Raw genomic sequence first — 14,039 nt, forward strand, 5'->3', positions numbered from 1 at the left:
CCTTGACTAAAAACTATTTCATTAACATTTTCCCTTGATTCTGCTTTTTTTGTCCAGGATTAGATTTAATCTTGTTCAAGTGTTTCCCTTGACATGTTACTTCCTATCCTTTAGGGGGCGCTGGAGCGTGTGGAGGACGGGGAGGTACGTCTGACTCAGGTGTGTGAGGAAGGGGAGAAGCTCCTGCTCCACCTCCCTAAGGCCAGTGCTGGCCAGGTGCAGCAGCACCTCTCCTCCATCCAGCAGGACTGGGACCGCTATGTTGAGCAGTGTAGACTCAACCAGCAGGCCCTGGAGGACAGCACTGCACAACTCAATGGGTAAAATATACTTGGGATGGATCTCAATAATATAAAGAGACTTTGTCTCCTCCTCTCCTTTCTTTCATCTTAACTTATCCAGGCCTATCCAGATGTTGCTCTTTCACATCAGTACAGATGGGGGGGGACTAAGATAATTTAGAATTTTGAGCTTTATAATATTGAGACGCACTCTTGAAGCCCAGGAGTGGGCCTCAGGAATACAGTCATAGATGTGAGTCCCTGACTGTGACATGGTGATATAATATCTCTCTCTGTCAGGTTTGAGGGGCGTCTGAAGAGGCTGAGGCAGTGGCTGGAACACATGGAGCAGAGGGTGACCTCAGAGCTGCCTGAGGAGAAACACAGGGGTCTTGAGAAGGCAACACTGGAGGGGGTGGAGGAATACCACCAGGAAGTGCTCAAAGAGAGGGACTCTTTCGAGCGACTGTGTCAGGAGTCACAGGTCTTGAATGAAGGTGGACGGGGCGACGGTGGCGAGACGCGGGCGGCTGCAGGGCTGCAGTCTCAGCACCAGGCTCTGCTGCGGAGGGTGAGGGAGAGGCTGAGGTGCTGCCAGGTAAACCTACAGGAACAGGAAGCATTTAAGGAGACCCTGCAGAGCACCTGGTCCTGGCTAAACGGGATGAAGGAACGACTGGGGACCCTCAATAGTACCCTGGGGAACAAGGTGACGCTGGAGAAGAGACTGGGACTGGTACAGGTTAGTAGAATCAAGAATTGGTGTGCTCAACTCAATAGTCCTTGAATAAAAGTATTTTGGTGCAGGGTTGGAAAGGCATATCAACTGGAAAATAACATTTCTGGTACAGATCAGACAAAATAACCCTAATTGACTCTGCACAAAAGTAATGCCCTATATAGGGAATAGGGTGCCATTTCAGATTGGCCCTAAAATAGACACCTTACTTTGGTCTTTAGCAATATGATAGCTTGAGGCATTGAAGGTCAATATTTCAATGAGCAATGTTATCCATGGTTGATGAACAGGTCTTCAACTAAACTAAAATAAAGTTGGATTGGATTTGTTTTGACACTTCCTTCGTGTGTTCCAGGACATCCTGCTGATGAAAGGCGAGGGCGAGGTGAAGCTGAACATGGCGGTAGGGAAGGGCGAGCAGGTTCTGAAGCACCACAGTGTGGAGGGACAGGAGGCCATCTGCTCCCAGTTACAGAACCTGAAGGACGCCTGGGCCAGCATGCTCATGACCTCCATGAGTTGTCACAGGTACTGTATACTGTTGTATTTCCTTTCTATCTATCTATCTATCTATCTATCCATCTATCTATCTATCTATCTATCTATCTATCTATCTATCTATCTATCTATCTATCTATCTATCTATCTATCTATCTATACCTATCTATATCTATCTATCTATCTATCTATCTATCACCTCTGTTTATGTTTAATCTCTACATGTGTGTATCCTCCCTCAGTCGTCTGGAATGGACAGTAGCCCAGTGGAGTAACTACCAGGATAGTAAGGGGCAGCTGCAGCAGTGGATGGAGTCTGTGGAGCAGGAGGTGAGATTCGGCTGAACGCACTAGTCTTTTCTTACTACCACTGATTTAGCATGAATGGGCTATTTTGAAGGTTTCACTTGATTGATTGTGATATATGGTGGTTTTACCTTCCTTATTTGAATGCACTGATTGTAAGTCACTCTGGATAAGAACATTCGCTAGATTGCTAAAATGTATTAGTAATTTAACGATATATGTAAATGTAGGTGGGTCTGGCCCTGGACCAGCAGCCAGGCTTGAAGGAGAAGGCCTATCTCCTGGAGCGTCTCAGAGCCCTCCAGGCTGACGTGGAGGCCCACGCAGCACCACTGGCCAGGCTGACAGAGACGGCTGCAGAGCTGCATGAGAAGACAGGTGACCAGGCCTTTGGACCAGAGCAGAGAATGGAACTCAATGCACAATTCGCTGACATTACCGCTGTCGTCAAGGTAATCAAGCCCTGCTCCTAGAGGATGGCAGTTAAGTACATACGTCTCTCCTTTGTATAAGAACATTAAGTCTGACGATAATGGTAGAAACCATTTTCTTTTTGTGTTATCAGCTGTAATCCATCTAGTTTGGTTGTTGAAACATCTGTTGTTAATGCATCTAGAAAATATCCTAACAGTCCTGGTTCACAGTGTACTCTATGGGCAAACATCCTAACCCAGTCTCTATATGCTGTCCATCCCCCAGGGTAAGGTTCAGGCCATGGAGAACAGAGTGACAGAGCATGAGCACTACCTGGAAGCTGTGAGGGACTTCAATGATTGGCTGGCCTCTGCCAAGGAGGAGCTCCAGCGCTGGTCTGACCTGTCAGGAGACTCCACCTCTGTAAACAGGAAACTTGCCAAAGTCCAGGTGAGGATGTTCAAGCATCACTTACAGTATCTCAATGTCCATCATCCCCTTGTTGACACATCATAGGGAAGCTTATTATAGTTTAGTCCAATGCTACGTTTTAAAAGTAATCATTATAGATGAGAAAATAAGAAGATAACTCACAGTATTTGAGGCACACAGGATCATAAATACATTTTACCCTCACATAAAGAAATGTGTCTCTCTCTTAGTCTGCGTTTAGCCTCTATAGGACGTCAGAGTGACAAATGGAGAATAGTCAGTTAGCTAATAACAGTCGTAGTCAGTTACAGTAGCTAACAACAGTTGACGTAGTTGGCAGTAACAGTAACAGTTGAATGTTTCTTGTTTCATTGTTCCATGTTCAACTTCAGGAGCTGATAGACTCCAGGCAGCGTGGCCGAGAGCGTCTGAGCCGGGTGCAGCGTTGTGGGGCTGCAACGAGGGACCACACTGGCTCCGCGGGCTTCGAGGCAGTGGAGAGGGAGGAGGCAGCCCTGCTGTCTGCCTGGGAGCAGTGGGAGCGCGGGGCACTGCAGAACAGGGCAGGCCTGGAGACTGCTCTCTCCCAACTCGCCAGCTCCGAACAGGAGTTTAACTGCTTGGCTGCTCAGCTGGAGGTGGACCTGCAGGAGTTTAGCAGTCAGCTACAGGAGTGGAGACACAGGCTCTCTCATGCAGAGGGGAAAAACAGTAGGGAGGTGGCTGTGCAGGGCTGGCAGATTGCAAAGGTAAGGCTCATTTGTAGGTGTTCTTATATATGTTCTTATATATACTGTTTAAAGGCTCAATGCAGCCTCAGTATGAAATCATACGGATCCAGAGGGGTCCAATCAGGGCAGTGGGTGGAGCTACAGTGCCTTAAGCAACTATTCATACCCCTTGACTTATTCCACATTTTGTTGTGTTATAGCCTGAATTAAAAATGGATTAAATCGATTTTTCTCTCTTGCACATCTACACACAATACCCCATAATGACAATGTGAAAACATGTTTTCAGAAATATTTGCAAATTTATTGAAAATTAAATACAGAAATAGATAATTTACATAATTATTCACACCCCTGAATCAATACGTGTTAGAATCACCTTTAGCAGCGATTACAGCTGTGAGTCTTTCTGGGTAAGTCTCTAAAACTCTATTTCCACTGGCACTTAAAATTAGGGACAAATTCTATCTGGCTCGAATGGAATTCTCAAATTGGAGCTGGGTCGAGGGAAACCCGGGCCAGCACAGCCCAGTTTCACAACTGGTGCCAGCTCGATTAGAATTCTGGCTAGTGAAGCACTTAATATGCTTCAAGCAGTTGATCACTGCTGGAAGCTGGCACCATGTTTAGCTAGCTCGTCTGGGCTTGCTGCTGTTAGCTAGCACATGGAGAAGCAATACTGCAGTAGTTAGACATGTCACAATTACCACCGGATCCTTCATTCATTTTTACACAAATAAACTTTTTTTGAGAACAGTCAGCCCATAATTTCTCATTTCTGGAGGAAGTGGAAACGCAATTCGAGCTAGGCAACCTAGGTTGAATTCTAAGTGCCAATGAAAATGGGGCTTATGAGCTTTGCACACCTGGATTGTTCAAGATATGCACATGATTTGCAAATTCTTCAAGCTCTCTCAAGTTGGTTGTTGATCATTGCTAGACAGCCATTTTCAAGTCTTGCCATAGATTTTCTAGCCGATTTAAGACAAAATTGTAACTTGGCCACTCAGGAACATTCAATGTTGTATTGGTAAGCAACTCCATTGTATATTTGGCCTTGTGTTTTAGGTTAATGTCCTGCTGAAAGTTGAATTTGTCTACCGGTGTCTGTTGGAAAGCAGACTGAAACAGGTTTTCCTCTAGGATTTTGGTGTGCTTAGCTCTATTCCATTTTTTTATCATAAAAAAGTCCTGGCTGTTGACAAGCATACCCATAACATGATGTAGCCACCACCATGCTTGAACATATGAAGAGTGGTACTCAGTGATGTGAGTTGGATTTGCCCCAAACATAACGCTTTGTATTCAGGACATAAAGTTAATTTGTTTGCCATATATTTTGCAGTTCTACTTTAGTGCCTTGTTGCAAACACGATTAATTTGTGTTTGATATTTTTATTCTGTACATGCTTCCTTCTTTTCATTCTATCATTTAGGTTAGTATTGTGGAGTAACTGCAATGTTGTTGATCCATTCTCAGTTTTCTCCTATCAAAGCCATTAAACTGTAACTTTTTTTAAGTCACCATTGCCCTCATGGTAAAATCCCTGAGTGGTTTTCTTCCTCTCCTGCAACTGTTCGTAAGGACACTTGTATCTTTGTAGTGACTGCATGTATTGATACACAATCCAAAGTGTAATTAATAACTTCACTATGCTCAAAGGGATATTCAACGTCTGCTTTTTACATTTTTACCCATCTACCAATAGGTGCCCTTCTTTGCGAGGCATTGGAAAACCTCCCTGGTCTTTGTGGTTGAATCTGTGCTTGAAATTCACTGCTTGACTGAGGGACCTTTACAAATAATTGTATGTGTGGGGAAGAGAGATGAGGTAGTCCTACAAAAATAATGCAAACAGAGTGAGTCCATGCAACTTATTGTGACTCGTAAAGCACATTTTTACTCCTGAACTTATTTAGGCTTGCCATAAAAAACGGGTTGAATACTCAAGACCGACAAATTCTACAAACACAATTCCACTTTGACATTGTGTGATATTGTGTGTAGGCCAATGACACAAAATCTCAATTTAATACATTTTTAATTCAGGCTGTAACACACATATGTCAGAGTCAAGGCCCGCGGGCCACATCCGGCCCGCAAGAAGGTTTTTTACGGCCCCTGGGATGATCTTGATTTATTATTAGAACCGGCCCGCAGCAAGCCGGCAGCCCGCAGATCTTTTACACGCACCAATACTACATTTCCCACAATGCAAAGGTGACGCACCGAGCAGTAGGCTGCTTCATTTCAATATTTATTGGCACAGCAGTCGTCAGCATCACAGTAAAATTAACTTTCAGATACCCATCAAAAATGGCAAAACGGAAGGTGGATACTGAGAACCGGGGGTTTCAAACAAGGTGGGAGTCGGAGTATATGTTCACGAAGGTAGCTGGAAAACCTGTGTGTCTTCTGTGTGGAGAAAGTGTGGCGGTACTGAAAGAGTATAATCTGAGACGACATTATGAAACGAAACACGCGGACAAAAACAAGAATATGGACATGGAACAAAGGCTACAAAAGGCAGAGGAATTAAAACGAGGCCTCAAATCTCGACAGGCTCTGTTCAAAAAAGCCAAATCACAAGGCCAGGCTGCTGTCAAGGCCAGTTTTATTTTGGCAGAAGAGATCGCTAAATCAGCCCGGCCATTTACGGAGGGGGATTTCATCAAAAACTGCATGATTAAAGTTTGTGACGAAGTTTGCCCAGAAAAAAGGCAACTCTTTTTAAATGTGAGTCTGAGCAGAAACACCATTGCCGAGAGAGTAGACCAGTTGTCCATCAATCTAAAAGAGCAGCTTGTGAAAAAGGGAAAAGATTTTATTGCATATTCCTTGGCTGTGGATGAGAGCACCGACATTTCTGACATTGCCCAGTTGTCAATTTTCATCCGCGGAGTGGACTCCAGCCTAAGCGTGACAGAGGAGTTTTTGGCTTTACGTCCTATGCATGGCACAACTACGGGGCATGATTTGTATGAAGAGGCGTCAAGATGTGTAAATGAGATGGAGCTGCCTTGGGAAAAACTTGTGGGTTTGACAACCGACGGAGCACCTGCGATGTGTGGACACAGGAGCGGACTGGTGGCGAAGATACGGGAAAAGATGCAAGAGGAAAACGCGACAGGTGAGCTGACAGCTTATCATTGTATCATACACCAGGAAGCGTTGTGCGGTAAAGCCTTGAAAATGGAGCATGTAATGAGCATCATCACGCGCACAGTTAACTTTATCAGAGCCAAAGGTTTGAATCACCGCCAGTTCAAGGCATTTCTGACGGAGTTAGAAACGGAGCATGGTGATTTGCCTTATCACACAGAGGTGCGATGGCTAAGCCAGGGAAAGGTGCTTCAAAGATGTTTCGAGCTTCGTGAGGAGATTTGTCTATTCTTGGACAGCAAAGGGAAAGACACAACACAACTCCGAGACGAAATGTTTCTGTGTGAAATGGCTTTTCTGTGTGACATTACGAGTCATCTGAATGCAATAAACTTGCAGCTGCAGGGTCGGGATCGTGTCATCTCTGATATGTACAGTACAGTGAAGGCATTTAAAACCAAACTGACTCTGTGGGAGACGCAGATGCGGAAAGAAAATTTGAGCCACTTTCCCAGCTGCCAGACCATGAAAGAGAAGCTCTCTACCAGTGCGTTCCCGAGCACACAGTTGGCTGATAAAATAGGTATGCTTACCACTGACTTTCGACGCCGATTTGCTGACTTTGAAGCACAAAAAAGCAGGTTGGAACTGCTCGGTAACCCATTTGCTGTTGACGTGGAAAGCTCACCACCAAACCTCCAAATGGAGTTGATTGACCTCCAATGCAATGATGCACTGAGGGAAAAATATGCGGCAGTGGGTGCTGCGGAGTTTGCCCGTTTCCTCCCCGGCACAATGCCCCAGCTGCGCATCCAGGCTGCTCAAACGTTGTCTATGTTTGGCAGCACATACCTGTGTGAACAACTGTTTTCTTTGATGAACCTGAACAAAACATCACACAGAAGTCGACTTACTGCTGAACACCTCCACTCAATTCTGAGGATTTCTTCAGCTCAGAGCCTTACCCCGAACATTGATGAACTTGTGGAAAAGATGGGACACCACCAAGTATCACCCTCAACCTCAAACAAGTGAACATTACTGTGCAATCACATATTTAGAGTTTTTACTCAGTTCAAGTTTAAAAGTTAAAATTTAATATTTGTTTTCACTGCATGTTACTTCTCCTTAAACAAAGTGTTGTTTTTGATTAATAGATTTTTGCACTTAATTTTTTTGTATTTCAATCCAATTATATTTTAAAAATATTTCAGTTGAGTGGATGATAGAAAATTGCTATTATTGTTTTTTCTTTGAAGTAAATTTAGCCCACTTTTGCTAAAATAGAAAATATAGTCTACTGATGGTGCCTTGAATACCGGTTTCTTTCATTTAATGTTCATGTTATGGGGATATTTATATAAAGGAAATTTGTCTTTTGTGTCTGTTGAAAATTAAAGATTACTGACAGAGCCATAAGAAAATATTGCTTTATTTATCTGATCATATTGTAATATATTTGTTAGGTTTTCAGTAGGTTCAATTAGGTTCACTAGACTATATGCGTCATTTAAAAATTTTTCAATGAACATTCGAACAGTCCGGCCCTCGTCTTGTAGCTGATTTTTTTATTTGGCCCTCCGTCCATTTGACTTTGACACCCCTGCTGTAACACAACAAAATGTGGAAAAAAGTCAAAGGGTGTGAATACTTTCTGAAGGCAATGTACTCAAACAGTTTCTTGACTGGCCAGCTCGCTAATAATCACTAGACAGCCAGGGAGAATTTTTCAAAAAATCCAAAAACGATAGAAGATTTTTTTTTCAAATACAGTATAACTAGTTTTCAGTGCCGGCCCTCCGGACTTCGTTGAAGACCGAATGCGGCCCCCAGGGCAAAATGAATTAGATACCCCTGGTTTATTGCAGCCATTTTTTTCTCAATATCAAATCATTTATGGGTAACAATTAAGTACTGTGATTGTTTTAAATTAAAATAAAAAAAATACATGTAAAAATTCTTCTTAGCAAAGAGCAATTTCTCAAGCAAGAATGTTGATAGGACTGTCTGGGAGTGGTCTGAGCAGAGAGGGGGAAACTGAAAATGAACTGTTATTGGCAGAGAGGTTTGGAACTGTCTGTCACGTTGGTAACAGTGATTTGGAAGACAGGAGCAGGAATGCGTAATAGTTTTTTTTATTCAGCCCAAATTACGGCGTGCTGTGTAAAGACACGGGGACGAAGACCAAACAAACACGTAACTCTGCACAATCCACAATGGCGCGAAAGCCAAAACCCACAGCACAGGTACTCACACTCACCAACGGACATTGTAACAATAATCGACAGGACAATGGTGAACAAAGGGCACACTTATACAATTACTAATCAATGGGAATAGGGGCCAGGTGTGCATAATGAAAGTTCCGGAGGGATCCGTGACACTGTCTTTCTTATTGGTAGATTAACTAAGTCGGAGGGCCAAAACTCCATCCCACCAAAACAGGCTTTTCAAACAGCTCTTACACTAAAAGGGCATTATCATCATTTTCACAATTTTACAGTATTATTCCAACCACATAGTGTGAAAATGTACACTGAGCATACAAAACATTAAGAACACCTTCCTAATATTGAGTTGCACTCCCACTTTTGCCCTCAGAAGATCTTCAATTTGTTGGGGCTTTGACTGTACAAGGTGTCGAAGGCATTCCACAGGGATGCTGGCCCATATTGACTCCAATGCTTTCCACAGTTGCGTCAAGTTGTCTGGATGTCATTTGGGTGGTGGACTATTCTTGATACACACAGGAAACTGTTGAACGTGAAAAACACAGCAGTGTTGCAGTTCTTGACACAAACCGGTGCACCTGGTACCTACTACCATACCCTGTTCAAAGGCTCTTAAATATTTTGTCTTGCCCATTCACCCTCTGAATGTCATACATACACAATCCATGTCTCAAGGCTTAAACATCCTTCTTTAACCTGTCTCCTCCCCTTCATATACACTGACAAGTGGATTTAACAAGTGACATCACTTTGTACACTCAGTCTATATAAGACACTGGAAAATCACATCTTTGATTGCACTGGTCCTTTTAGTATTGCTGCAATGCCAAAACGAAATGTAACATTAAAGGAAGGCTTAGATCCATAATACTTATGATGACTGTTTACTTTTCAAAGTGGAAAAATCACCATATCCTCGAGGCTACATTCACAATCCTCCATTCACTCTCCTCTAAAGCAACTTCTCATTGTGTCTGTGCCACCCAGGACACTCTGGAAGGTCTAGTCAAAATGGAGCCCATGTCAGACAGTCTGAAGTTCCAGCTCAACGGTCTGTGTCGGTTCTCCAAGGACCTGGGTACTCAGTCAGAGAGAGTGTCCTCCCTTATCAAGGAGTACAACAGGTAAGTCATTCAGCAGCATGATGGATGGGGTCTTACTATACATGACATTCAAATAATTTGTTTAAATAGTTTTTGGAGTGTGTATTACATACTGTTCTGTTGCAAAGCTATTACATACGCTATGGGCCTGATTCCAAGTTGAGATAAGTAAATCATTTACTTGTTTAATGATGTCAATGAGAGCCAAAATGTTAAGTATGCAGAATCAGATCTCAAGTCAGAATACCGCCCTCTAGGCGCTGTATACAAGTCAGAATACCGCCCTGTAGGCGCTGTATACAAGTTAGAATACCGTCCTGTAGATGCTGTATACAAGTCAGAATACCGCCCTGTAGATACTGTATACAAGTCAGAATACCGTCCTGTAGATGCTGTATACAAGTCAGAATACCGTCCTGTAGATGCTGTATACAAGTCAGAATACCGCCCTGTAGATGCTGTATACAAGTCAGAATACCGCCCTGTAGGCGCTGTATACAAGTCAGAATACCGCCCTGTAGGCGCTGTATACAAGTTAGAATACCGTCCTGTAGATGCTGTATACAAGTCAGAATACCGCCCTGTTGGCGCTGTATACAAGTCAGAATACCGTCCTGTAGATGCTGTATACAAGTCAGAATACCGTCCTGTAGATGCTGTATACAAGTCAGAATACCGCCCTGTAGATGCTGTAATCAAGTCAGAATACCGTCCTGTAGATGCTGTATACAAGTCAGAATACCGTCCTGTAGATGCTGTATACAAGTCAGAATACCGCCCTGTAGATGCTGTTTACAAGTCAGAATACCGTCCTGTAGATGCTGTATACAAGTCAGAATACCGCCCTGTAGATGCTGTATACAAGTCAGAATACCGTCCTGTAGATGCTGTATACAAGTCAGAATACCGCCCTGTAGATGCTGTATACAATTATCTGTCCTCTCTTCTCCCTCCTAGGCTGAGCCTGCAGGCCTCCAGAGAATGCCAAAACAAAGAGAAGCTTCTGGAGCAGCAGTTCCGTGCCGCTTTCCGAGAGTTCCAGCAGTGGCTGGTCAATGCCAAAATCAACACAGCCAAGTGCTTTGATGTGCCTCAGAACCTCAGCGAGGCCTCCTCCAGCCTGGAGAAGATACAGGTACGTTAAGGCCCAGTTTCCCTGGACACAAATCAAGCCTAGTCCATCAGGTTCAATGGATGACCTCCATGAGTTCTTCAATGGAAGTTCTCTATTAAAGCGCTTCTAATCTGTCCAGGAAACCTTTTGTCCTTAAACACATTTGGCCTTGCAAGCACATTTGATTGAATTGGACATTCTTTTTTAAAGAATGCATCTTATCTCTTGGCCATTCTGTCTCCACCCCCAAGGAGTTCCTGAGTGACAGGGAGCAGGGCCACTCCAAACTAAATGCTGTAGTGCTCAGTGGTGAGCTGGTGGTCAGTATCGCTGCCAAAGACAGAGTAGATGCTGTCCGGGCCAAAATGAGCAGTGCCAGAGAAGACTGGAAGACTCTGATGTCCAACTTGCACCAGAGGGAGACTGCCCTACAGGTAATCAATTGATGTAAAGTACAGCATGTGAATCCTTTAAGTGGTGAGAATATGTCATCTATTCAAATTGTATAAAATAAAATACAAATTCACACTCATTGTACTTTACTGTGTCTCGAGAGCAAGCATTTAGCAATTTTAGCAATTTGTGTGATGCTGAAACCTGTTTTGAATTGTGTATCAGAGGGTGCGTGTGTTTCACTCCTATTTCAGAACCTCCAGTCTCAGATGAAGGACTTTGAGGCGAGTGTGGAGCCTCTTCAGGAGTGGCTGAACGGGACAGAGGTTGCTGTACAGGAGAGCAGCACACGACTCCATGACCTCACTGCCAAAAAGCAGGAGTTGCACAAGCTGCAGGTATACATGGCTCTCAGCCTGTCAAATCACGAAGAGCTATCCTCATAACTGTCCCATCATCCCACCAATCACCATGCCCTGCCAGGCACCAGCATGGCCGTTATAGAAGCTCACCATTTCAGCTCAGTCACTGTGAATCAGTGATGGAGTTCCTTCATCGCACTGTCAAAGCTTAACATAACTGTTCACTGCTCATTTCTGCCCTGCTATCTACCCATTCTATTTTCAAATGCTTCTGCTGTATGTGTGTTCAATGCGGCGTAAATAATAACTGTTTAAAGAGTTGACACTTAACAGCCCTGTTCAATGTTTTCAAACGCTTCAAACATCTTTGTCTGTTGTGTTCATTAACCTTCTTTCGATTGCCATGTCATGACAGTATTTCATGTTCATAACATTGGCCCAGTCGGCTTTTTCTTCCATGTCATTACAACCCTGGTCTGTAAGTGTTTATGTTAACTTGGCTAACTGTCTCTGTGTGTTGGCTTGCATGCTTCAGTCTCTGTGATAACCTGCTTGTGCCCTTGCAGTCTGTGCTCGAGGAGTTAGCCTCTCAAGAGGTTCAGCTGATAAGGCTCAGAGAGAAGGCCCAGCTACTGTGGGATGGACATGCAGCCAGAAAGAGCTTTGTCCACCGTGTCTCGCAGCTCTCCGCTCAGTACTTAGCTCTAACCAACCTGACAAAGGTAACCAACACCTGCCTGCCCGCCTGTCCACCTGCAAGAGGGCAGGCAGGAGGAACGAGACTGAGGTTTGAGTCACCTCTCCGGTTAAAATTATGTATATAATCAATGAATTTCCAATCTTATAGCTGAAAAATGAAATACTGTAACCAAGAATGTAAACTTACAAAATTACTGCTGCTCTTCTTTTATTCCATACTGAATTTTAGCCCTATGGCATTTGTATACACAAATCCCAGGTTCACTTTGAGTTGAATTTGTTACGAGTGTGCAAGAGACTGACCTATGACATGTGCTATGCTTTGTGCTTCTACAGGAGAAGGCTTCCCGTATCGACCGTATCGTCACTGAGCACCAGCTGTTCTCCCAGGGGCTGAAAGAGCTGCAGAACTGGGTGGCCGACACCAGCCACATGCTGCAGACCTACCGCACTCCCACAGCAGACAAAAATGTCCTGGACAGCAGGATGATCAAGCTGGAGGTACAGTACAACCACCTCTGACCTACATCAAGCTAAGATAAACTTGGACTTGGATTATAGAGTAAAAGTTGTTTTAAATCTCCAGTATGTAACGAACGGGTAGCTAAGTTAGCATTGCTACTGCCTTCCAGATGTCTGAACTCATTTTGTAATACATGTATTGACCCTTGATGTGTCTCAGGCGTTGCTGACAGCACGTCAGGAGAAGGAGATCCAGCTGAAGATGCTGGTCACCAGGGGAGAGTCTGTCCAGAGGAACACATCAGTAGAGGGTGTACCAGTAGTCTGCAAGAACATCCAGGACCTCAAAGACTCCTGGGATACCCTGCTTTCCGCCTCCATCCAATGCAAAAGGTTAGCTTCTCTTTTTAATGTCCTGAAAGATTAGAATGCCTTAGTAGAATACTTACTGGGTTATGATAACATCTGATCAAATTGAATATTTGTTTTTACTGTGAACATTCTGAACACAACTGCCAACTTAAGAATGTTGGTCAATGTTGAGACAGTGTACAAGTGCCTTTAGTGGCGATCAGCTAACTGTGTGATATATTTATGTGTACTACACTGTATTCCCTCACAGCCAGTTGGAGGGAGCCCTCTCCCAGTGGACCAGCTACCAGGAGGACGTGTGTCAGTTTGTGGGCTGGGTGGAGCGTGTTGAGGAGAGCCTGGACCCAAGAGACAAACAATGCTCCGAGATGAGAGACAAAACTGCCAACCTGGGCAAAGCCAAGGTACCCGTGGTCATCTACACTGAGTATACCAAACTTTAGCAACACCTTCCTAATATTAAGTTGCAACCCCCCCCCCCCCCCCCTTTCCCTCTGAACAGTCTCAATTTGTCGGGGCATGGACTCTAGCGTTCCACGGAGATGTTGCCCATTTTGACTCCAATGCTTCCCACAGTTGTGTCAAGTTGGCTGGAAGTCCTTTGGGTGGTGGACCATTCTTGATACACACAGGAAAATGTTGAGTGAAAAAGAAACTCCAGCGTTGAAGTTCTTGACACAAACCGGTGCACCTGGCACCTACTACCATACCCCATTCAAAGGCACTTACATGTTTTGTCCTGCCCATTCACCCTCTAAATGAATAAACGTCTCAATTGTCTCAAGGCTTAAAAATCATT

At 44.0% G+C, this 14,039-nt stretch overlaps 1 protein-coding gene across 1 annotated transcript in view; it reads left to right on the forward strand.

Annotated features, from left to right (window-relative positions):
- Positions 1 to 14,039, forward strand: part of LOC139384189 (nesprin-1-like) — a 170,882-nt gene that overhangs the window by 78,395 nt on the left and 78,448 nt on the right. Inside the window, exons 52-65 of the mRNA XM_071128908.1 lie at positions 115 to 320; positions 582 to 1,023; positions 1,376 to 1,548; positions 1,761 to 1,848; positions 2,055 to 2,276; positions 2,524 to 2,688; positions 3,063 to 3,419; positions 9,723 to 9,859; positions 10,796 to 10,973; positions 11,204 to 11,386; positions 11,600 to 11,743; positions 12,743 to 12,907; positions 13,089 to 13,261; positions 13,491 to 13,644. Of these exons, the coding sequence (XP_070985009.1) occupies positions 115 to 320; positions 582 to 1,023; positions 1,376 to 1,548; positions 1,761 to 1,848; positions 2,055 to 2,276; positions 2,524 to 2,688; positions 3,063 to 3,419; positions 9,723 to 9,859; positions 10,796 to 10,973; positions 11,204 to 11,386; positions 11,600 to 11,743; positions 12,743 to 12,907; positions 13,089 to 13,261; positions 13,491 to 13,644 (2,787 nt within the window). The remainder of the gene's footprint in view (positions 1 to 114; positions 321 to 581; positions 1,024 to 1,375; positions 1,549 to 1,760; positions 1,849 to 2,054; positions 2,277 to 2,523; positions 2,689 to 3,062; positions 3,420 to 9,722; positions 9,860 to 10,795; positions 10,974 to 11,203; positions 11,387 to 11,599; positions 11,744 to 12,742; positions 12,908 to 13,088; positions 13,262 to 13,490; positions 13,645 to 14,039) is intronic.

Source organism: Oncorhynchus clarkii, chromosome 25 (genome assembly GCF_045791955.1).
Source record: "Oncorhynchus clarkii lewisi isolate Uvic-CL-2024 chromosome 25, UVic_Ocla_1.0, whole genome shotgun sequence".
Lineage (NCBI taxonomy): Eukaryota > Metazoa > Chordata > Actinopteri > Salmoniformes > Salmonidae > Oncorhynchus > Oncorhynchus clarkii.